The sequence below is a fragment of the Taudactylus pleione genome, unplaced genomic scaffold (genome assembly GCF_031769625.1).
Source record: "Taudactylus pleione unplaced genomic scaffold, aTauple2 ptg000116l, whole genome shotgun sequence".
NCBI lineage: Eukaryota > Metazoa > Chordata > Amphibia > Anura > Myobatrachidae > Taudactylus > Taudactylus pleione.
In genome coordinates this window covers 12,274,770-12,297,862 of record NW_028284518.1, presented here as the reverse complement: position 1 = coordinate 12,297,862, position 23,093 = coordinate 12,274,770, and the positions used below count along the sequence as shown (strand labels likewise).

Genomic DNA, 23,093 nt, shown 5'->3' with positions numbered 1-23,093 from the left:
TAATTTTGATCTTTTTCTTTTTTCTTCTTTTTAAAGACAAAAATATGGATCCAATTCTTAAGTCCTAAAATGGGTTCATGTCTTACCATATGGGCAATTGCTTAACCATTTTAACAAAGCAAGGTTATTAATGCACTCTCATAAAGTGACATTAAAGAGCATTGATAAGAATTAAAATATGCAATGGGACCCTGATGGGAAAGATTGTAATCAACTTAAACCATCTGTCATTTAGTGCAATTGTATTTGTAAGTTGATAAGTTATATCCAAACTACATTGGTTTAAATCAATTTTATTCCTGAGTAATTATTACTAATTGCTTGAACATCATGGGTAGAGCTAATCTCAGGGAGGGGGCTCTTTCAGAAATGCTGGGCTTCTTGCACTAAGCTGTTGTTTAAAAAAAAAAATACAAAAGGAAGATGGTCAGCTGTGTGTTTTGTGCAGTAGGCTGGATGGATAGCATCACAGAGAGACATGCAATGCTCTTTGGGTTTCTATAGCAGTAAAGGGCTTATCATTCTAATCCCCAGTTCACAAGGCTTTAAATGGCATGTGGAGAAAAAAATACTGGTCTGCCCTTAGACCCAGATAGATGTTAACTCGTCCATAGCCATAAGTGGACACAGTTAATATAATAACCTCTCCTCATTATACCTCCATACTTGTATGTGGATAAGGAAGACTACACTAACAGCCGTTATATTTATATTGTACCTTAGCATGCCATTCACGTAAATAATGTAGCAAATAAGAATATAAACATGCTCAATGCAATCTTTTTTTTTTCCTCCCTTTTGGCTTTTTTGTTTGTTCCGTATGTCAAGTCTGAGAGGTTTGTAATAGACCAAACTGGTTCTTAATTTGATACTTTTTTAAAACTCTTATTTAACATATACAAGTTCATATAGATTAAACTTACTTATCTGTACAACTTTCTCCTTTTTTTTTTTCTCCTGACCATTTATGGGGATAGGTTTGGTGTGAAACCAATTTACGAAGATGCATCAGTGAATTGCATAGTTTCATATGCGAAACCTGCAACAAGGCATTCCCGATGCCTTCAGCTCTAAAACTGCACATGGAAACCCACAAAGATGGTCCATTTAACAATAAGCACAATATGGAAAACCCTGTTAGGGAGGGCCAAGACCAGAAAGCTTTTATGGCAGCCTTGGGCCTGCAGCATACCAAAGACATCAAGCCTGTCAGCCAGGAAGATGATACAATCGACTGTTTCCAGGCCATGCATATAGAAGTTTTGAAGAGCAACCTACCTCACGAGCTTGGTAGCAACAGAACTATGCTAAAGTTGTCCCCGTTAGAGGCACCCTCTGTAGGTGGGCCATTTTCAGTCCTTCCACCAACAAGAGAGAACATGAAGTTGCTTTCACTGCAGCCTTTCCAAAAGGGCTTTACTGTACAACCTGACAACAGCATTGTGGTGAAACCCTTCTCTGGAGAGCTGGCTGATATTCAGCAAATATTAAAAATGGCTACTTCAGCCCCCTCTCAGATTAGTCTTCCACCATTGTTGAAAAATTCTCCAGCTGTCCTCAAGCATATGCCACCATTGAAGCCAAAGCCACCAGTGACTCCTCGTACAGTTGTTGCTGCTTCTACGCCCGCAGCTCTTGCTACCACTCAGCAGGCATCTCCAGGCTGCATCAGTCCAAGTCTTCCTCCCCCTCCTATAAGGATGATAAAAAATACAGTGGAATCTGCCACCAGCGCCATATATTTGCAATCCAGATCTGGAACCAACAGTAACTCCTCTGCTAAGAATTCCCAACTACCCAACTCTGATTCAGTGAGTCAACGAGATCTAAAAACCCAAGTAGAACAGGACAGTATTATAGAAGCATTCATGCCTTTAGATTTGGAGGCGAAGATCAAACAAGAAGTAGCTGAAGGGGATTTGAAATCCATTATTTCTGGATCAAACAGCAAAAAAACAGCCCAGTCTAAGAAAGTATTCTACCCTTGTCGTTTCTGTGATCAGGTATTTGCATACTCTGGTGTTTTACGGGCACACATACGTACTCATTTGGGAATATCGCCTTATCAGTGTAATATATGTGATTACATTGCAGCTGACAAAGCAGCACTAATACGACACTTAAGAACACACAGTGGTGAAAGGCCATACATCTGTAAAATTTGCCAGTATCCTTTTACTGTTAAAGCGAACTGTGAGAGACACCTACGTAAGAAGCATCTCAAGGTTACAAGGAAGGATATTGAAAAGAACATTGACTATATATCCACAAACACAACTGAAATGGTGGATGCTCTCTGTTCTCCAGACACCGTTTGTAAATGCTGTGGGGAGGACTTAAAGAGTTACCGTGCCCTACATATACACATGAGGAGCCACACCAACCTTCAGAAGAAGAAGCTATTTGAATGCAAAGAGTGTGGCACTGCCTTTTCAGCCAAAAGAAACTGTATTCACCACATCCTAAAGCAGCACCAGTATGTGCAAGAGAAGGAAATAGAGAAGCACATATTGTATGGGGCCTGTAGTCCACAGCAAAGTAGATCAAACACTCCACCTTTGGAAGACAGCACTTACCTCGATCTGAAACCTACCACATCTTACCTGGAAACACAGAATGGCTTTCTTCATGGTGGCAGATCTGCTCTCCCTCTAAAACTTGAACCTACTGTCAGCTTTCCTGTGGACCTTGATGAGCCCTTGGACTTCTCTCAAAAGAACAAAAATCCATGTGGGTTCTCAGTGAAGGAGGAGAATATCTACAACTCTGTCTGCTTTGATTCCTCCTTGGAACCTATTGACCTCTCTATACCTAAATATGCAAAACAGGAAAAAGAAAACGCTCAATTTCAGGCAAAGACACAAGAGCAAATATGTAGCCCTGTCAGTCAACTATTTAGTTGCCAGCCATGCCCACTCCCCTTAAGTGCCAATGAGATCCTGGAGAAAGCTGCAGCTATCACACATTCCAAACCAGTAAAAACCCCGGTGCACTTGACTGTTCCAATCATTTCTCCTGCTGTTCTTGGAAATGCAACTATGCTTCGCCCTTTGAGGCCTAAACCGCCTCCACTCTTGCCAAAGCCTCCAGTCTCTAAAGAGCTGCCACCCCTAGCTTCCATTGCACAGATAATTTCTTCTGTGTCATCTGCTTCTACTTTGCTAAAAACTGATATGACAACACCCACTTATAAGGTTACTGCCAACAATTCACACACCACTGAAAAAGCTGGTACTTCCAAATCGAAGATGACCATTCACCACAAGGAGCCCACTCTTCCTGATGATGCACCCCACACTGTTGCAAGCTCTACAAGCCCATCTGACATCTTCCCTTCTGCTGCTTTAGTTATAGGTGCAAAGAAAAGGGGTAGAAAGAAAGGAACAAAAAATAAACCAAAAATAGCTGCTGGTGTGGATCTTGAATCGAGTGGTGAATTTGCAAGCGTTGAAAAGATGTTGGCCACAACAGACACTAATAAGTTCAGTCCTTACCTGCAGTCTATGGAACACCTTAAAGATGCTGTGGACAAAAATGGTACAAGTGATGATGAGCGAGATAGTGGTGAAGATAGAAGGGGAAAGCGAAATTCCTATTCCAACTCTTTGCAAAAAATAACCTGTCCTTACTGCCCTCGTGTTTTTCCGTGGGCAAGCTCCCTGCAGAGACATATGTTGACTCACACAGGTAAGGGAGTCTGGATTATTTTTACACTTAATGTATTGCCATTGGTTTGATGTACATTATTTTTACAGGATTATTTTGGGGTGTATTAATAATTGAAAATGCCAAAAAAGCAGATTTGAAAAGACTGAACAAATACACTGCAGTTTGTTGTGTGTTTAAAAAATGTATGTTTGCCTGAGGCTAATTTTTATTAGACTGATGTTGCACAACAACAGTCCATTATCACTATGGGCTCTATATATTAACATTATTTTGACTAAAATAAAGTGAAAAAGGGTGTTTTCACACCCTTTTCACATTATTTTAGTATCACCTATAGTTATTACAGGGCAATTGGAGTAGAATTCGTAAAATTCTATTCCAACCCCTAAATATCACTTATTTTTAGTAAAGCAGATCGCATTTCCCATAACTGTAATGGGAAATGTGATCCGACCAGAGTTACTAAAAATAAAATGTGAAAAAATATCGGGGAAAGCCCTGTGATAATAACGCCACCTGGAGGTGGCGTTATCCAGGGTCTCCCCCGGTTACCGGACTGCTGCTCTGCTCTAACGGGGAGAGCAGAGCCGGGAGTCGATCCCAGTAATCAGCTGTGTGGTCTAAACAGACCACAAGCTGATTACTGTAAAACAAAGAAAAAAAAAATAGTAAAAAAAAAAAAAATACTTTCCTGACTCCAGGGACCGGTGGTCGGGCCTCCGGTGATGACTCCCCTCCGGTCAGCTGGTCTCCCATAGTGCACTGCTGCCCGGTCATCAGATGATCGGGTCCCAGTGCAGTATAGTAGATCACCTGTCCGGAGGAATGGAGAAAATCACCGGATGCCCGGAGCATGCAGGTAAGTGTAATTAAGGGAGAGGGGAGTCGCAGGGGTGGGGAGGGGGGGTCCGCGATCGCGGAGGGCAGGGCTTAGTGCCGGGGGGTAGCAGCGGTGACCGGTCGGCGCATGCGAGGGCACTTAATCACGTATTTTTTGCGAAAATACCGTGATAAGGCTCCGAAGGGGATTCGCAGGGACAGAGCTTTATCGCAAGCTCTGTCCCTGCAAGGGATTTGTAGTAAATCCCTGTGATATTGCCTGAATTCGCAATGCGAATTCAGTCGTTAATATCACACTACAATCTTCATTATAAATGCGGATTGTAGTAAATAGAGCCCTTTGAGTATTCGCAAAGATGTAACAAGCAGTCCCTCACTTTCACGGGTACTCTTGTGCTTAAGCAGGCAGAAAAATACTGAGGACTAAAGTTCTGCCACAATATTCTGGCCATTTGTGCTGAGGAAAGAGGATAGTTATTTGTGTACAATTCCCACATTTTACACTGAGGACCTAACATCACTCCATTCATACAGTACTATGTATACTTTACAGATCCTAATCTTGACAGCAGAAAAATGTCCTGCCATTACATTTTCATGAACTGTAAATAGCAGGCACTTGCTAGTGTCGTGCATTTTCTTTTGAATTGCTATATTCAAATCCTCGGGATTCACAGATGCTGTGAGCAAGATTGTGTTATTTTACATAACAATAACCTTGTGGGTGCAGATTTCGCAAGTAAACAGTTGAACTAGTATTGTCATAGGTGAGATTAAAATTTGCAGCCTATTAATTTGCCACTAAAGGATCAAAAATGATCCTGGTTATCTGAGCAACCACAAATTTGTAGAGGTGCCTTCAGGTTATAAAAGAGTGACTCTGTTCATCTAAAAGTGGAATTATTTTGAAGTTGCTTTAGAATTGTATGTCTTGTGCTATCCATTTTTTCTTGACCTATGCTATGTATTCCATGATGTCACTTCCGTTGCCAATGCAAGCATGTCCCATTTAGGGAGGCCAACCCCAGGATCGGGTTACTGGGATTTTGGCCTAAAATTGGCAGGAATTCAATCCTGGGATTGAAGCTTCCAATCCCGGGATTTCGGGACTAATATTTGCATGAGTTATTAATAATTTTTTTTTATGCCCGGCAGCCTGAGCCCCTGCAGTACTCACTAAGACGTGCCCCAGCTTTGCGCAGCGTGACATGATGTCGGATGTCATGCTGCACGGCCCGTGCCTTCAACCCTGCCTGGGACTATCTCAATCCTGGGAATCCCGAGATTGAGCATTTTTCAATCCTGGGATTGAAAAAAAAAAAACCCAGATTGGCCTCCCTAGTCCCATTGCAAGAGAGAGTACACCAATTTTATTTAACATGAAGAGTTCTACAATCTATTTTTCTTTTTCAGATATTTTCCATTAATGCCACCTACAAAGCCTTCGAGCATTAAAGGCTAATTATAATAATTAAGGAATACATTCAGACACAGTCCTGACCATATATCTATTTGACATGTTACACAAAACTACTGACAATTACATCTGATTTGATGTAAACACAGCTTTTCCCTTGTTCTTAAGAAACAGGGGAAGGACTGGATATCTCTGTAATTAGGCAAAGTGGGGTCACATGACAGCTTGGAAGTAAGGATTGGTCCATGCAATCTCCTAATGCAGATTTAGCTGTTAATTAGCAGCAAAACGAACAACTTGAGGCAGATTAAAGCAGAGTGGGTGATCATTATAATGCTGCTTTTGTGTCCAGCCTAGAGAGGCTCTCTTGTTCTAAAAGATATTCTTGCTTTCCCTTTTCCCTCCTCTGCTGCCTCTACCCACATCACTCCTGACTTCTGTGCCCTATAGTTCCCATAATATTAGAACATCTTGCATATGCTTCCTGAAATTAATCCTGTTCCTTTATATTGACCTTGACCATGGTGTTTGTTTAAAAATGAGAACAAAATAGCAAGTCGGGTAAACTTTTTTTTTTTTTTTTTTCTGCTTCAGGTCAGAAGCCCTATCCCTGTGCTCAATGCGATGCCTTCTTTTCTACCAAATCTAACTGCGAGCGCCATCTCCTACGCAAACACGGAGTTGCCAATCTCACCTTAAGAAGAAACGGTCTTATGGCCCAGTCTAAAGAAAGTGATGTTGGATCTCATGATAGCACAGGTAGCACAATCAGCTTATTCATATTGTGGAAGTAGGCTTCATAGTGCAGTGTGTCGTTATTACTGTGATACAGACTGTCCATTAAGGGACCAAGATGCCTGGTCATTGGTGGACTCGATGTCAGAATAGGGCATTTGCATGTTTTGCAGGTTTTTACTATGTATAAAACATAATTCACCACAAGAGAATACTATAAATCTAAATAAGAACAAGATACTTCGGTGTAACATACTTTTTTGTGGATATGTCTATCACAAATTTGCTTTATAAACTACTACTTGTGCTTTTTAATGTTGTACCTCAATCCATGTTGGCATGTGCTGGAGCTGAGCAGTTGGCACTTATTAGCTGGGCAGATTTGTTTACGGTGCAGTTGACAAACTAGTATAGTTCTCACAGATAATATCCAGTTTATTAGATGCTTTTCTTTTTCATGCAAGCAAAATTTCTTCTCGGTAGTACAAACAACTTGAGATAACTAAAAATATAACCGTATCCTACTGGTATGTACATTTTTTACTTTTCCCTATTTGTATAACTATTCAGTCAATCATATGAGCAAAGCACAGAGCAGTGGTTCTCAACCTTTTCCCATCAGGTCATGTTTTCAGGATTTCTGTCTGTGGAAAATGGCAGGATTACTGACCCAGCAAAATAGATTAACTAATATGTGTGATTAAAGAAACCCACAAAACATGACCTGTTGGTGGTTGACAGTAGAGTTGAGAATCTTATACCAACTCATATATATATATATATATATATATATATATATATATATATATTTATTTGCATATCAGGGTTGCCTACCTTTAACATTCTCTTCCCGGGAGAAGCCCGGGTAAGAGATGCAGCAGGGGGCCGACGGGGGCGGGGCTTGACGATTCGTGTCATTAAGCCACGCCCCCCTCATGGTAAAATTGCCGCGATTGGGCACAATTTACATAGGGGGCGGGGCCAAATGCTGTGATTCATGCAGAATCACAGCTTCACGGAGACCCGCAATTTCCGCGGGTATTCTCCTAATTCTGCCCACTTCACTAGGAAGTGGGCAGAATGCGGGAGAAATGCCTACCCTTCCGGGGGTGCGGGGGGTTACCCGAAAAATCGGGAGCCTCCCGCGAAAACCGGGAGGGTAGGCATGTATGATATACATATATAGATATATATATATACCATTCCACTTGGACTGTAGAGACAAAATATATATCCTCATAGGTTGGCTGTAGTGTGCAACAAGTGGCCTGATTCAGAGATCTATGCTTTTTCACAGCAGCTGCGTCTTTGGATGCAGCATCGGCCATCTGATAACCCTACCTCTTTCATGCTTTCGAGGCCAGTAAATCTGTGTCACAAGATGCAGACACTGGCCTCGGCACTCCCAGAAAACGGGTCCAACACCTTACCCCCCCCCCCCCCCGTCTTCTGGGATTGCAGGAATGTGCCGCCCTTTCCCCGCTCCCAATGGCCTCAGCATATCAATCCTGCTGCAGCTTGGAGGGCACTGTGTGCAGTTCCCCGCTCATCAGAGATGTACGCAGACCACCAGGTTTGCATACATCTCTGAATGAGGCCCAGTGTCTGTAGAGGCCAAATTAGGGAAAGAATATTTAGAATGCCTTACCTTTTTATGTTAAACAAGGTAATACTGGGGACTATATTTTTGTTCAGCCAAGCAAGAGATTGATTTTTCTTTTTTTCAATCCACTAGTTATTAATTCATTATGTTACTATCTCTTTAAATGGAAATAAAATCCATTGAACAAACATGGACCATAAATTTAACAGCATGATAATTTGTGATGCCCCTGTACAATTTGGTGGGCAACCACATCCTGGCTTGTTTTTTTTTTTTCTTCAGATGATGCTCTACGAGCCTAGGCACTAGATTATAAAGGGTTTTCCACCCTTAATAGCCCCTGCACTAAATCCCCTGCCTTCACACTAGTACTACTTTGGTGGGGGCCCTTCTATTGCAAACCCAGCATTCATTCTATTAAGTAGGATATCGACATTCATATATAGTTGTGACCTTTGGAAATGGACGTTCTCTGTAGCAGGCGCCTCTTTATTATAAGCTTTAAAGCAAGGATCTGTTATCATTAGCAGTTAGCACAGTGGTTATTTAAAGGGGAAACTCTTTTTAAGAGTGTATGCCTCCCCATTGGACACACTTACATTCTAACATTCTAGCATGTTACCAATAAAATATTTACCTGTTGTCCAAGCCACATCCTCCTAGCAATTATTTTACATATATTTTATATTTTATTGGGACAGTCCACTACATAGTGTAATAGCACATTACAGTGATTGGTTTTTCCTCAAAAACCAAACTGAACCCACCCAAACTTAGGGGTACCGGGTCAAATCGAGTCCCAGAATCGCTTTGGGGTTCTGAGTGTAACTGAGTCCTGACTCTGGTCTTCTCACAATTCAGAACTCTGATTTACAAACCGGATCTTGCTTGTTTTAGATTAAGTCTCTCATGATTTCAGGTGCTCTGAGGTGGTCAGAATTGACTGCAAATGAATGTTATTGATGCTAATAATACTAAAGGCGTAAAAACCGGTCCAAATTACATGATTTATCTGTTTTTATACATTTTTCAAGAAATCCAAAACCAAATTCAAACTGAAACACTTGAAGGTGGTTTTGCCAAAAGACGACAATGATTTAGAGCCAAAACACTGCGCACATCTCTAATTACAGTATAGTGTACATATCTGAGGTTGCGTAGCACAGGGAGTAGGCATTCAGGTCTTATATTAACAAGTATCTTCACTAATTCTCTCTTCAAATTTTTACATGCTTTGGTATGTCATGCTACAGCATGACATATTCCCACCTATACTACCCACACAAATGCATACTCCATAAGTGAGTTTTTCTCCACCCAGACCCATGCTCGCTCCTCTTGTTCCAGCTGTGACTGCTCCTACTCTTTGTTTTCATGTCTGCGTTTATATTGTATACTTTTGTGTATCCGTGTTTTTATGCATGTCTCGTTTTCCCACTATCTGGCAGTACGGAGCCGTGTGGCACCTTTCAAATCAATGATGATGATGATAATATTAATCATCACATGTGTTGCTTGCTGTTGGCAATGGAAACATGGATGATTGGCTTAGGCAGATATTGTCCTCCATTTTAAGTTCTCTATTCAAATTTTATATACATAAATAATATAAGAGGTGCAACAGGAAAGAACTCACTGTGGCTCTCCACAACTATATCTCTCTTCACAGTCCATGGATTGAGGCCTCTGGCTGGCTGAGCATGATGCAGGTTGTCCAGCTCTGTTATGAAATGTTACAGCTTTGTGATGGCTGTGTAAAACATAGCGGAGAATAATAGATTCTCCATCACTACAGACATTTTACAATATACCCAAAACACTTGTTCATTCAATTAAAAATGACCTACAGGTAATGAGATTAAGGGGGGACTTCAATTAGTCGCAGTAAAGCTGTAATTTTTTGTGCACAAAGTTTTTGCACCCTTCGCGTGCGAATTCCGCTTATCGTTTCTATGTGCAGACTCGTTTTTGCATAATTCAATCCCAAAAGTCTTGAAATTGCATTTGTACAAAAATTCTTCCTACTATTACTGGTGCTAAGTATAGGTGAAAATGGGGAATTCCGCCTGGTTCCCAAAAGAAGGCAAAGTGATATAGGATAACAATATAGAAGTGTCCCTAAAAAAAGTATTTGGAGTTCTTAAATTGTATCAAATGCATATTTATAAAACAGTCAACAAATGATAGAAAGCAAGTGTTTTTTTGCAAAATAAATGTTATACTTAAATTGGGGGTGCATAAAAAAGGCTATGAGTATATATTTATATCATTTAAAGACACTTTTTAAAAACCTTCAAAAAACACCTCTAACACCCACCTGCAATCTTAAAAACCTGTCCCATTTATATAGCACCCCTTATACCTGCCCCACATCAATGAACCTATTTTCCTGCACTTTGCATATTTTTACCCCAAAAATGACATGTCATTATTGGCCAAAATACGCTAATAATGACTAATTAAGTAAAAAATTATTTTTAAAGGAGGATGTCTCAGTGGTTCTGAACAAGTCCCAACATTTTCATCTACTCAGGGGGTGGTGAAAACTTTTCGCATCTAATGGTATGGAGAATTCACACCTGTGCGACTAATAGGATTGCACGATTAGTACAAATTTGAATGAAAAGCCATTTTTCAAGGCAAAACAGCTTATCGCGCCTAATTGAATTTGGCCCTAAATGTAGCCGCAGGTGATTAGTGTAAAAGGTTGGCAGGAAGTTGGCAATAATTTTTATTTATTTTATTTTGTTATATTTTCCAACCCTATATCCATGCATTTATTCTAATGTGCAACAAACAAGTGTATTATTATTAGAGGAAAGTTGGGGGGGGGGCAAGGCAAAGGGTTAAGGCTTGATCATTTTTTTTCTAATCTAGTTTGGATCAATGTGTAAATTAATATAATATGGCATAACAAGGATTGCATTGTTCTAAAAGTGTGTGTGTGTTTCTTCACAGACAGTCAGTCTGATGCAGATATGTCTGCCGCAGAAGTTGATGTGTTAGACCTAACGTCTAGGGAAAGGGATAAAGCCGAAACAACTCCACTGCCGATCGGCGAGGAGATATCCAGGAGCAAGGAAACGGATAAACTGACATTAGACCAGGAGAACAACAAACAGGATGGCGATGAGGAGTTAGAGGATGATGCTGTGAGCAACAAAAGCCTTGATCTTAATTTTGCAAGCAAGCTGATCGATTTTAAGCTGTCAGCCAGTGATCAAGCACCCAGCAACTCTTGTGATGTCTGTGGGAAAACTTTCAAGTTTGCTGCTACTTTAGGCAGGCACAGGAAGGCACATTCATGTGTTAGCAAGGGACCTGAGAAAAACACTGAGTATGAGTGCAGAGAGTCATCGGTCTCTGACTGCAATACAAACAATCACGTCACTTCTGGGGAGGATGGCAGCCAGGAAGAGGAGCTCCCCGTTGACTTAAAAATGTCCAAATCTCCTGTGGAGAGTGAGGCGTCCGGACAGGGGAAAGGAGAGGTGGATGGAATCACTGACAATAAAATGGAGAAATCATTAGATAAAAGTGATGACGAGAAGGACTGCAAGTCTGAGACAAAGGGGACAAAGGCAGACAAAAGAAAGAAGATATGTACTGTCTGTAGCAAACGTTTCTGGTCCCTTCAGGATCTCACAAGACACATGAGATCTCACACAGGTTAGTGATTTGCATATACTGTGCAGCCTTGGCACACTCTTGTAGTCAGTGGTACTTTTAAATTGTACAGATGAGCAGTGAATAAGAATATACTTTAACTTTGCCACTATGAGTATCTGCAGAAATGTTTTGAACTTATTTATTTCCATGTTTAATTGTGAAGTTCTCAATTTTGTAAATGCAAACTGGCTATATAGACATAACTTCAAATCATTACTCACTGCTCATCTCCAGATTGGACTACTCTAACCTTCTCCTTTCTGGCCTCCCTGCTTCCCATCTCTCTAATCACTCCAATCTGTCCTCAATGCTGCCGTCCGACTCATTTTTCTCTCCAAACGTACTACATCTGCCTCCCCTCTCCTACAAGCCCTACACTGGCTCTCCTTCAGAACCCATTTCATGCTTCTTACTCACTAACAAAGCATTCACCCATTCCTCTACCATTTATATCCCTGACCTTATCTTTCTTCACAGCTCCGCCCACCCTCTTTGCTCCATAAATGAATGTCGCCTCTCCTGCCAACTGATTACTTCCTCCCACTCCAGCCTCCAAGATTTTGCCCGTGCTGCTCCCTACCTCTGAACTTTCCCTCTACCTATCAGAGACGCCACAAAACTTCAAACGCTCTCTTAAAACCCACTTCTTCATCAAGGGCATTTATCTCTCATCCTAACCCTCTGTCCCATGTTCACGGTCTGCTCCATCTGTGTCACCCCTGTCTGTCTGCCCCTCCCTTTTAGAATGTAAGCTCTCACGAGCAGAGCCCTGTTCCCCATGTGCTTTTCCTTCCTTTACTTGTACTACTCTCATCTACTCCATACTCCCCTACAATGGCACCTAACTTTTCTACCACCCTGCTACTTATTTGAGTATTATGACCGCTGATGCAGCAATGTTTATAAACCACGTTCTTGTCCTGCATTGTTTTGTACTGTAAGTCGCTGTTTTCTTATTCTGCTCATTTGTTTATGTACTTTGTTAGGCGCCTCGGAACCCTTGTGGCACCATATAAATAAAGGATAATAATAATTGTCTCTAAATTATGACTTTACCGTGTGTTATTAACAGTACTGTTTCTCTGCTGATGCCTTTTTTTATATATGTGTACAATTCTCTTATAGGTGAGAGACCTTACAAGTGTCAGACGTGTGAGCGTACTTTCACTCTGAAGCACAGTCTGGTTCGCCATCAGCGTATCCATCAGAAAGTAAAAGATATGAAAAGTCAGGGGAAGGACAGTGACAAGGAAGAGCGTCAGCTGAGGGGCGAGGAAGAGAGTGACGCGGAGTCCATGCAGAGCAGCACACACCACATATCTGAAAATGAATATGATACACCATCAAGTCTTAACAGCCACTCTGTAACTAGAAGTAAAAAAAAACTGTCCTCAAATGTGGTTACTGAGGAATCATCTCAAAATAATGAAGCTGCATCTGGAAGAAGCACCCCGAAGCAGGCTGTAGGGGTGGAAGTTGTTAAGGATACAGACAGCCGTAGGAGCTCTGACCGTAAAACCCTACAAGGTTACAGCAAGGAGTCTGAAAAACCTACTATAAATAATGTGCTTCTAACCTCAGAGGGATCCCTGCCTGCTGTAGGGGCTAAATGAGCCAGGGATAGGGGGTGACTCTCACGAATTGCTAAGACAGAATGATAATTACACTTGATCTTTTTAAAATTGTTTTTTTTTATAGCTAAAGGTGATTATTGGCAGGCCATACCATGTGCCATAACCTTTCAGTAATAAAACAAAAACTTCATATGGATTTTGAGTGCCTTACTACTTTATTATGTCTTTTGGTATCACTTTTTTTTTTTTTCTATATTCAGTTTTGTACGTAAAAGAAGAAATTACAGAGAGGACCTTTTCCAGTTAAACATTTAAAATATCATTTTACTTTGCATTGGAAAGCTTATTTCTGTACACCAATCACTGTCTATCCAGAGGTGGACACCTAAGGTTGTGGAAAAAAAGCCATTCAGTACTGCAGCCAATAACTGGAAGAACATGCAGGGAAGACCTCTTATTCCTTCCATGCAGCGCTCGGAGCATTGTTTTTGCTGTGTGATTGGACAACAGTGGACCGTCTTGCATTTGAAAATTGCTGTATAACAATATTCACAAAGCATATGGCAGTAGCCATAATCCAGGAAAAAAAATCTTTAGGACTTCACAACTTGATCGTACACAGTGTGTCTGAATGGTTTTATTATTGAGTAGTTGTTCTACCTCGGATAAACACATACAAGAGGATTCAGCAGAAACATTACCACCAATGGAACTGTCTGCCCTGCCTACATCTTGATTCTGTTTGCTTGAATTCAACCGCTTACTATTCTCTGCATTTTGCAGATCCGTTTGGGCAATATTTGCCTTTCAAAATTTACCAAGTGACTTTTGAATCCTGGTATTATTAAGTATGTATAAATAAAAACTTTTTGCTCTTTTCAAATGCTAGCCTTGGACAGTTCTCTTGCATTGCACCATTCCAGCCCTGTTCTCAGTGAAAACAGAGGCTTGTGCTCAGTAGGGTAAATGCAGACTTTCATGTATCCTGCCATGGAGGACAGCGGTGTACTGTGGAAACTAGCAGAGAGTACTGTCTTCCAGTATCCAATGCCTTAACTTCATGCCATGATCATTCTGGTTTTAGGCAGGAGTGTACTACTGGTGGAGAAAAAAAAAAGCGAAAAAGCTAGTATACAGTTTGTACTATGGCGCTTGAAGTTGAGCCTGTTTAAAAATGGTGTGTTTATATGTATGTGTATATAATAAAATATAAAAAATAAAAATTTATATATATATGTGCAAATATATACATATAAATGTATGTATGTGTGTATATGTATTAGTATGTATGTGTGTATATGTATATTTTGGATATATATCTACACACGTAGATACAAATCTTTGTTATATATAAAAAGTACTCTACTGTAACTGTGCAATTTGCTCTCCCCGGTTTCTTGCAATCTCCAGGACTTTAAACGTGAAGGTATATTTACTATTACTGTGTTATTACTGGTCATGCGCTTCCCTCTAGACCTCTCTTGAATGTACAGTATATCAAATAGATTCTGATTCCTCTTTCACCATTAGTGGCACAGGCTGTCTGTGTCATAGAGACTAAAGCTCAACATAAAGGACCTGAACTGCCGGCCGCAGTAATAGGCTTTTGTAGTTAGCTGGAAATAATACCTCCAAATATACCACAGCCTATTCCAGCTAGATCCTAAACATTTCAGCTGATGTAACGCCTCCCTTTTTGTGATTGTTATTCATGTAACTGTAAGAGGATTTTGCAAACAGATTCTGTAAAGATTGAAAGTTTGGCTGGTCTGTACCTAGAGGGAAGCATATTCTTATCATTCATGCCACTTTCATACACTATTCCACATTGTAAGAGTCTAAGCAGAGGTGAAACCGGAGAGGGATCATTAAGTACAACACTGTCACAGTATCTGTGCAATGCCTGACAATCAGCTGGATGACCAATGTAACAGAGCAGCAGCTAACGCCTTTCTGAATGCAACTACATTAAATGTAAACTAATATATTTCTGTATGGGATGAGCAGTGCAAATTTGGCACAAATTACTAGGTCTGGGGAATATTATAATAAATCTGAAACAATGATTCCTAACAAAAAAATATATATATAATATATGTATGTATTTTTTTTTCTTTACAAGTGTTCTTATCAATCAAAATTAATGCATCTGTGCATTTTGGTCCTTTCATTTTGAGTTGTATATCTCCAGACCCCCTATGTTACGCACTTCACTGTAAAGTGAGGTATCAAAACTGAACAACCTGTCAGAAAAGTGGGACATGTATTAGCAATAATCAAAATGGAGTGAAAGCTTTATTTAAATGTATGTGTATACTTCTAGATAAGATCTGCATCTTTTTTTTTTTTTGTTAACTAAATACAATTTTTTGTAAATTAATTTGAAACGAGTTGTCCCCAGGCTGTTGTGTCCTTTTCTGATTTTATACTGTGAAATATATGCCATGATTGAACTCTGGGTGAATCTTAGATTTAGTTTGCATTTTCTGCTAATTGTGTCCTTTTCTTTGTTTTGTTTTTTTCACCTCTCAGGTCTTTGACTGAATTTTCGGAATTTATTTTAGTTTTGTCATTTCTAGTTTTCAAATTAATTGCAAATTTTATTTAAAACTTAAGGTCATGAAATCACTACAATAAGCACTTGACTGTGAATGCAATAATGGCCCCATTACATAGATAGTTATGATATAGCTGGGATAACACAACTGTAATTCTAGTACCACAATGAATATTTCCCTCCTTTTCTCTGTATGAACAACCCATTTAGGAAACCTAAAACTATGGTGAAAATGTAAAAAAAATCATATTTTCTAAAGGGAACTTAAACTGCTGCTATGCAATATGTACAAGACTGGTCTATGCCACATGAACAGAGAATGACTTGTTTTGGTACTTGTTTTCCTCTTTTTATTCAGCTGTACAGTACTTCCAAATTCAAGCTGTTCTGTATCAAACAATCTAAGCAATAAAATTGTTATATTTAAATTGAAAGACAGTGGACTTCCCTTCTTGTATACAGTTCAGCTACTGACACACACACACATTCAACTGATATAGAGCGCAAATCTAGAAAGTATAATTAAGGTGTTAAATGAGAGGGTGCTTCTATGTCTTGTCAGTCACTGAGTAATTCATTAACCCTATGGCTCCTTGGAATTTCAGCAGTACCAGCAATTTTGCTGGCAACCCCATAGATGTATACATTCAAATGGATAATATTTTGCTGAAAAGCAGAAGAACAAACCAAGTCTTTCTGGGGGCACTCTTAAGGTGCCCATACACGGTGCGATAAATCAGCCGATCTGACGGATTGGTACGATTTGGCCGCTCTATTGTAACGTGTATGGTCATAATATCGGATAGTGCGCTCACCCGTGGGTTCGTACATCGCACCTCCAGATCTTACTGCAGGTTCAGTTGATCTGGGGTTGCGATGTGCAATCCAATGCTGCGCTGTGGGGGAGGGGGGGTGCTGGCATATCGGGCGGTCGGCCACACGATCGCACCGTGTGTGGGGACTGCCCGATATGTCGGCCGTCGGATCCCCGTCACGTCGCAAGGTGCAAATTAAACAGTGTAGTGCCGGCTTTAGAAATATATGAACATATTCAAAATTAAGAGACATAAAACGTAACCTTTAATAGAAAAAACCCTAATATAAAACAAGAGTGAAATATAGATACTCTAGGAAGAAAAAATCAAATAAAAAAATGTGTACAATCACAGAGTATGTTATTAATATATAGTTATGACAAACATTTTTAATCATAATCCCTAATCATCCAAATTAATATTTCAATAGTTAGTAGGGAGTAGATTGGACAACCACCTCAATTTCATGTATTATAGATAAAGTATATAATTAACTTCATATGACCAGTAGAATTTTCAATATCAGACTAATATTTTCTACATCAGACAACCTCTTACCATGCTTCATATTTACACATGATTAATGTTGGAGGTAGTGCATAAATATAGAAGTGGATATAAATACAGACACGTATCAAAGAAACGTCGTCTATAGTTTAGGCTATTAGTAAAACAATACAAGATTTCAATAATGAATGGTAATCTCATATTCAGTCTGTGATAAATCAAGCAGCAATGGTTATGCGGATTGCAAGATAGTGATCTAATTGTTTCAGCAATCATATAATCATAGATAACAACAGGTTTAACTTAGTTGAAAAATAATTAATGTGCTTTAACCTTGATGCCTATCAGATAAATCCCACAGATTTCACATTGAGTATATTAAGCAGGTATTCCTAATGAGATACACATGGTATGGAACACATCCTAAAGAATATAAAACTATTATGCTTAATCTCGTTGAATCCAAATGTGTGCACCTATCCATGCCCGCAGCCTTCCCCACCTTTGTCACTTATGACCCCCAAATATTGTAAGATGATATCATATGTGACAACACTGGGAGGGAGGGTTTGTTGCCGATGTGACAAGGCAATAATGGGGAAGGTGGTGGAGGGGGGAAGATATGACAAGGGGGAGCAGATGGTATATAATATAGTACAACACTGGTTATTAAGAGAACTACATTACTGCAAAAAGGAAAATATGTTCAAGAAGCTTTATTCACAAACTATTGGTTCGATCTGAGCAAAATAAGGGTGCTTTCAAGCATTCTTGTTCATAGTTTAAGTTCAGGACAATATTGGGGAGGACTATTGAAATGAAATCATTCACAATAATGGCCTCTGTGCCATGCCCATAAAGCATTCACATAAATGGCCAGTGCATTAACTGATGGGCTTTTTTGATTAACTATTTTTGCCATGCAAGTTTTTTTTTTTTTTTTTTTTTATTCAGATAATTTTTCATTGGTTTCTGCTGAAAAGTTTCACATAACAACATGGAATGGGTATGAAGTCCCGGCGGCTAAATAGCCTGAAGCCAGCAGCCTGAAGGGGGAAGATCCCGACAGGGCAGGTGAGTACCCTATCCCTACCCCTCTCCCCCCCCAACCCTCCCTTAGTGGTGCCTAACCCTAACCTCCCCCCGGGGGTGCCTAATCCAAACCCCCCCTTACCACACCCTAACCCTAATGGGGGGGGGGGCTACCCCTAACCTCTCCCTGGGGGTGCCCCTAACCCTCCCCCCTAGGGGTGCCTATCCCTATAACCCTACCCTCTCCCCCCCCTCCCTCCAAAACCTAACCCTGCTATGTTCCCTATACTTAACCCTCCCCCCCCCGCGGCTAACGCTAAGGGCGCCATGGACCTACCTCGTTTGGTCTGGCGTCCTTCGGCGCTCTGGCATCGGGGTTAAGATAAGTGTCGGTATTTCAACGCCTATCTTAAGTCCCTTGCCGGGATTCGGATGTCGGTATTGAGACTGGCGCCCTTTGCTAGAACAAGGGTGGGCAATAAGCGTCCCCCAGTTGTTTGTAGAATACACTTCCCAGCATGCAATGCCATAGTTTGCTATGGGCTGCTTATTTTCTACAAATATATCTTCCTTATGCGAAACCACAGCCATGATCAATTAAAGACAATATTGAGTCAAGTTTCAGTATGAAATATAACAGTATAAAATATAACATACAGAGGCCTGGCCTCCATCTCCAGACAGGACAGCCGAATATGTACCAAAAAGACAATATTTTATAATATTTATGAGCTGCTTTTCTACGGTCAAACATGTTGCGTTCATTGTTTAATTTAGAAGAAGTTTCCATTTCAAGTTTCAACAGGTCTGGGCGATCCTTTACCCCCCACGTAATGGCTATTATGATTTTCACAAAGGTACTTCAGCTAAATATATAGCAAAACATGTTTGTTTAAGATTTCCTCTATGGACCCCAAGGTTTATCTGTATGGAGTCACCTTAAAGAGGGGTTTCTATTGCAAACATTTGTGGGGGTTATTTCAGGAAACTACTTAGCCTTAATTAGTAAATATATTACGATTACTATTTTTTATGCAGTAAAAAATATATTTGACTTTCTACTTCAGGGTCCATAGGGTATCCACAGGATACCTTGGGGTATAGGTGTGACGTCAGTCGCCGGGCACCATAGAGTTAAGCTTTTCAGCCTCCCAGGATGCACTAGGGTCCCCCTCCTATACCCCGCCCCCGAGCCAAGGCACCTCAGTTTAGTTTGGTGCCCGGCCGGAGTCGGGTGCACCTGTCGGAGTGGGGGCTAGAAGAGCCCCTGAAGCTTTCTTCAGTGCAGCTGTGGCTGCACATCTGGTTGTACAGCATGGACAGTCAGTCCTGACGTCCATGCTGTCTTCCCTACACCCCCGCCGGTACCAGAACGCCGGTACCGATCCGGGGATGCTGGTGAGCATCTGGGGTCACAGCTAGCGGTGACCCCAGATGTTCCGGACCATGGCCGGATCCAAGGGGGACAAAGGTAAGCAGCGGGGTCCCGCGGTGGGTCCCCGCTGGTCACATGGTCCTAAGTCCCCAGGCAGGGGGCTCCCTGGGGACTGGCTGCAGCGTGGAGCCAGGCGACCAACATGCGCTTTCCACTACCCCCTGGGACAGCGGACCGCAGCAGAGTGGTAGCGCTGCGGCGTCCCAGGGGTTAAATGCATGCCAGGGGAGCGTGCCTTCCCTGTCTCACAGCCGGCGCCTCCCCCACTGCACACAGCCCTCTCTGCACGCTGCCGACTGGTCCTGTGGCAGCGCTCCTCCCCCAGGCCAGCCTCCTCTCTGCTCCTCGGCGGCCATCTTCTCTAGAACGCATGGTGAACGCTGCTGGAAGCGCTGGACGGAAGCATCGTGGTCTGGGTCCCCCCGCATACCTCTCCTCCGCTGTGGTCAGATCTGTGTATGCAGCGCTGTGTCCTACCAGGCCCTGTTTCTGCGTAGTTGAGTGATCAGCGCTGTTAGTGCAGGAATTGATTTTCTTTGCATTGTATGTGACTGTGCTAGCGCTGCTGCCTGTAACTTTTCTCTAAACTGTCAGCTTTATTACTGTCCCTGTTCTTTCTGCTAAGCCCTTGCGGTGCGGTGCTGCAGGGTGGTCTCTCACCTATTTAGGTTATAATTGGTGAGAGAGGTCACATACATGGTGCCATCATGTCCGAAAGTGATTTTCCCCTCCGGCTACAGTGTACTACGTGTAAAGTACCGTTAGCGGAGGGGGAGGGTAGCGTGGAGGGCCTTTGCCGGCAGTGTTTGTCCATGGCGCGGCCACTTACGGTTACAGCACCGGTACAGGAGCCGCCATGGGCTTGTTTCGCTCAGGCGCTTACAGCCTTAGTGGGCCAGTTAGCTCCGCAGCCCGCGTTTACACCGATGGGTTTATCCCAGCAGTCAGTGGTGTCGTCACCCATGCAGGGTTTCCCACGACAATTGGTGGTACCCCACAGTCTCCCTATTTCCCCGCTCCCGGTTTCTCAGGAGCCAGCGTGGGTTAACTCCCTGACGAGTTCTGTACAGCACTTGTCGGATGTGTTGCAAGGGGAGTCTGTGATGCGGCCGCATAAACGGCTGGTGGCGTCTCTGTCGGCTCCTTATGAGGATGACGAGGGGACGTCTGATGATGGGGAGATTCTGGATCCTTACGATCAGGAACCTCTCCATACTAAGGACGCTGATGCTAAGTCCAAAGTATATATTCCTGGACTTATTTGGGCGGTCCGCACAGCCTTGGTGATTGAGGACGAAGTTCCCCCAGCGGCTAAATCTAAGTATGCCTTTTTCAAAGATGTGAAGGGCGAGTTGGTGGACCATTTAGAGGAGGCGTGGAAACAGCCTGGCAAAAGATACCAGCCACAGAGACGTCTGGCAGTGGCTTATCCGTTCGCGGATAATTATTTTGCAAAGTGGGAATCCCCTCCACAGGTGGATTCTCACGTGACCCGTCTTGTCCGTAGTGCCACATTGCCGATGCCATCTATGTCCTCCCTTAAGGATGCTACGGACCGCAAGGTGGAGATCTGCCTGAAGTCCGCTTATTCCCTTGCGGGGGGGGCAGCGCGGCCGGCTATGGCCATTTGCTGGGTTGCCAGAGCGGTGGAGCGCTGGGCGGATTCATTAGAGGCTTCTTTTGATTCCGACTGTCTGGCCGAACAGGCGGAGTTGATTGGTAATCTCCGTGATTCGGCCACCTACATCAATGAGGCGGCCCTAGACATTAGTACTCTGGTGTCTAGAATTTCTTCAGCAGCGGTGGCTGCTCATCGCACCTTGTGGCTGCGATCCTGGAAGGCGGACGCAGATTCCAAAAAGGGTCTGGAGGCATTGCCGTTTACCGGAGAAGTTCTCTTCGGTCCGGATCTGGATAAGATTGTGGCCACGCTGGCGGCAGCCAAATCGGCTTGTCTCCCGTCGGCCGCTGCTCCTTCTGGTTCTGGACCATCGTCCTTTCGGTCATCTAGGGCCCAGGGCAGGCCCAAACCACAGTCGTTTCCTCGACAGGCTGGCCCTAAGAAATCGGCCAAGCCCCGGAAGCAGGCATGGAGTACCAGACGTCCGGCCCCAAGCCAGATGACAAGCCTGCGGCCTGACGGTCCGGGCCTCCCTTTGGGGGATCCCAGGGTGGGAGGCCGCCTGCTGCAGTTCGCCCAGTGTTGGTCTGCCACTACGACAGACACTTGGGTTCTGGAGGTGGTTTCCCACGGATACGCCCTCTCCTTTCGGCACAGATCCCCGGCTCGATTCTTCACCACGGGTCTACCCTCAGACCAGAACAAGGCTACGGAGCTGCGGAAGGTATTGCACACTATGCACCAGGCTGGAGTTATAGTGCCTGTTCCATTCTCCCAGAGGGGCCAGGGTTTCTATTCAAATCTATTTTTGGTACAGAAACCCAATGGGTCGTATCGTCCGATTCTCAACCTCAAAGCACTCAACAAGTCTTTGCAGGTTCCGAAGTTTCGGATGGAGACCCTACGGTCCATCATTCTGGCGCTGGAACCTGGGGACTACATGGTGTCATTGGACATACAGGACGCTTAGCTGCATGTCCCTATTCTTTTGCGCCATCAACAGTTCCTCAGGTTTGCAATCCGCAGCGACCACTTCCAGTTTCGGGCATTACCTTTTGGCCTGGCGACAGCACCACGTGTTTTCACCAAGGTGATGGCGGTCATGGTGGCTTCTCTGCGGCTGCAGGGAGTCCGCATGTTGCCTTACTTGGACGACCTGTTATTGGTGGCAGGATCTCCAGAGCTCCTGTTACGCCACTTGGACCTGACCATTGCACTGCTGCAACGGCACGGCTGGCTAATCAACTGGCAGAAGTCCACTCTAATCCCGTCTCGGAGGATTCTGCATCTTGGAGCCTTATCGGACTCGGGACAGCAAAGGATCTTCGTGACGGAGGACAAGATCTCTGCCTTACAGTCAAGGGTGCGCAGTTGTCTCCACAGCCGCCGGGTGTCCCTACACTCGGCGATGAGGTTACTGGGCTCCATGGTGTCGATGTTCGACATGGTGGAATGCGCCCAGTTTCACTCCAGACCTCTGCAGCAACTGATCCTGTCCAAGTGGAACGGGCTGCCTCAGTCTCTGAAGTCCCAGATGATTGTGATCACCCCGGAGGTTCGCCTGTCCCTTGCGTGGTGGTTACAGACGACCCACCTCAACAAGGGAAGTCCGTTCTGGG

The 23,093-nt window shown here is 42.9% G+C and overlaps 1 protein-coding gene across 6 annotated transcripts in view; it reads left to right on the top strand.

Annotated features, from left to right (window-relative positions):
* RREB1 (ras responsive element binding protein 1) overlaps window positions 1-16,468 on the top strand; it is a 91,408-nt gene extending 74,940 nt beyond the window's left edge. For 4 of the 6 annotated variants that reach the window (XM_088471687.1, XM_088471689.1, XM_088471685.1 and 1 more), the window contains 4 exons: window positions 978-3,687; window positions 6,521-6,685; window positions 11,223-11,933; window positions 13,059-16,468. In XM_088471687.1, coding sequence (XP_088327813.1) covers window positions 978-3,687; window positions 6,521-6,685; window positions 11,223-11,933; window positions 13,059-13,546 — 4,074 coding nt within the window. In that variant the 3' untranslated portion in view covers window positions 13,547-16,468. Of the gene's footprint in view, window positions 1-977; window positions 3,688-6,520; window positions 6,686-11,222; window positions 11,934-12,410; window positions 12,997-13,058 lie in introns of those variants that run through there. The other 2 variants (XM_088471691.1, XM_088471690.1) reach the window with 2 other exon arrangements.
* The last annotated feature ends 6,625 nt before the right edge of the window (window positions 16,469-23,093 follow it).